This window comes from Fragaria vesca, linkage group LG5, assembly GCF_000184155.1.
Source record: "Fragaria vesca subsp. vesca linkage group LG5, FraVesHawaii_1.0, whole genome shotgun sequence".
NCBI lineage: Eukaryota > Viridiplantae > Streptophyta > Magnoliopsida > Rosales > Rosaceae > Fragaria > Fragaria vesca.
Window position 1 is genome coordinate 24,839,831 of NC_020495.1, and position 1,743 is coordinate 24,841,573.

Genomic DNA, 1,743 nt, shown 5'->3' on the forward strand with positions numbered 1-1,743 from the left:
ACAACACATAAGAAAAAAAAAAAATACTAAAACAAATTTTCTTTCTCCCTGCTAGGAAATTTGGCGTCTATTGGTGAAGTTGTAGAGCTGAATGGAAACAACTATAGGAAGTGGCGTGATGATGTAGAATTTTACATGGCAATGCATCAAAACATAGACTATTGTTTGCTAAATCCTAAACCTGAAGGAGAGTTAGATCAATATAGCTCAGCTGATGACTCGTGGCATTACCATGAGTGGTTTAGAACCAATAAGATGGCCAAAAACGTACTTAGGAGGACCATGTCTGAGATTGTGAGAGGGTCTGTGGAGGAGCCTGAAGATGCCATAGATTATATGGCTGCAATTGCAGAAAAGTTTGAGGAAAGTGAGAAGGCTGAAGGTGCTAGACTGCATAAGGAATTCCATGAGCTTAAGTATGATGGAAATGGCAGTGTTAGGGAGCACATCATGCATAAGGTGTTGTTGAATGGGAAGCTCAGAGACTTGAGGATGGGAGTTTCAGATGCACAAATTGTGCATGAAGCCCTGTATTCTCTCCCAGCCTCATTCAGTAATCTCAGGACTACCTACAAAAGTGTGTGGATGAGGAGAATAGGATCCGCAATGAGGCTGGACCATCCACTGCAGTCAACTTGGTGGAAAAGCCCAAGTGGAAGAAGAAGAATAAGAACAAGGTTAAGCAAACCATCAATTTTAAGGTATCTGGGAAACCTGCAGAAACCAAGAGTGACAAATCTTTTAAGTATAAGTGCTTCTTCTGTAAAAAGATCGGGCACATGAAGGAGTGTCCGGGGTTTAAAGCTTGGATGATAAAGAAAGGGTTTAATAAGGAGGAGGGCTCCAAGGACAAATGAACAGAATGTGTGTGTGGGAAACGGCCAAAGAGTTTCAGTAAAGGCTATAGGATGCTTGAGGATTGAGTTAGGACAAGGCAATTTTTTAGTTCTTAGTGATGTCTATTACATCCCCTCCTTGAGGCGAAATTTAATTTCAGTGGCTCTTTTAGTTGACAATGGTTGTAGTCTTTTTATCGATTATAAAGGAATAAAACTTTTTCAGAATTCAGCTTACATTGGATCTGGTTCATTCTCGAATAAATATCTTAGACTTGATTGTTCTACTGTTAAGAATGAGATATTAACTATAGAAAATAATGCAGGAACCAATACTGATAACAATGTTGTTGGAGTTAAGAGAGTTTTATTCAATAATAAGTCTGCAAACCTTTGGCATCGAAGATTAGGCCATATATCAAAAACTAGACTTAAAACACTTGAGAAACTTAATGTATTGCCTGCTCTGTGTTATGATGATTTGAATGATTGTGTTGAATGTTTTAAAGGAAAGTTGACGAAAACCAGAAAACTTACAGCAACAAGATGTCATAAGCTTTTAGAACTTATACATACTGATATCTGTGGACCTTTTAAGCATAAGACCATATGTGGGAATTTTTATTTCATTACATTCATAGATGATTACTCAAGGTACTGCTACATTTACTTCCTTTCAAAAAAATCTCAAGCATTGCAGGCATTCAAAATTTATAAAACTGAAGTTGAATTGTAATTAGAGATGAAAATTAAGTGTGTAAGATCTGATAGAGGGGGTGAGTTTTATGGGAGGCATACTGATGCAGGCCAGCAAAAGGGACCATTTGCAATGTTTCTGCAAGAACATGGCATAAAGGCACAGTATAGCACCCCATATAATCCATCCCAAAACGGTGTAGCAGAAAGA

General features: G+C 37.9%; 1 protein-coding gene across 1 annotated transcript in view; it reads left to right on the forward strand.

Annotated features, from left to right (window-relative positions):
- LOC101300151 overlaps positions 1 to 1,401 on the forward strand; it is a 2,219-nt gene extending 818 nt beyond the window's left edge. Inside the window, exon 2 of the mRNA XM_004300407.1 lies at positions 56 to 1,401. Coding sequence (XP_004300455.1) covers positions 136 to 783 — 648 coding nt within the window. The 5' untranslated portion in view covers positions 56 to 135 and the 3' untranslated portion in view covers positions 784 to 1,401. The remainder of the gene's footprint in view (positions 1 to 55) is intronic.
- The last annotated feature ends 342 nt before the right edge of the window (positions 1,402 to 1,743 follow it).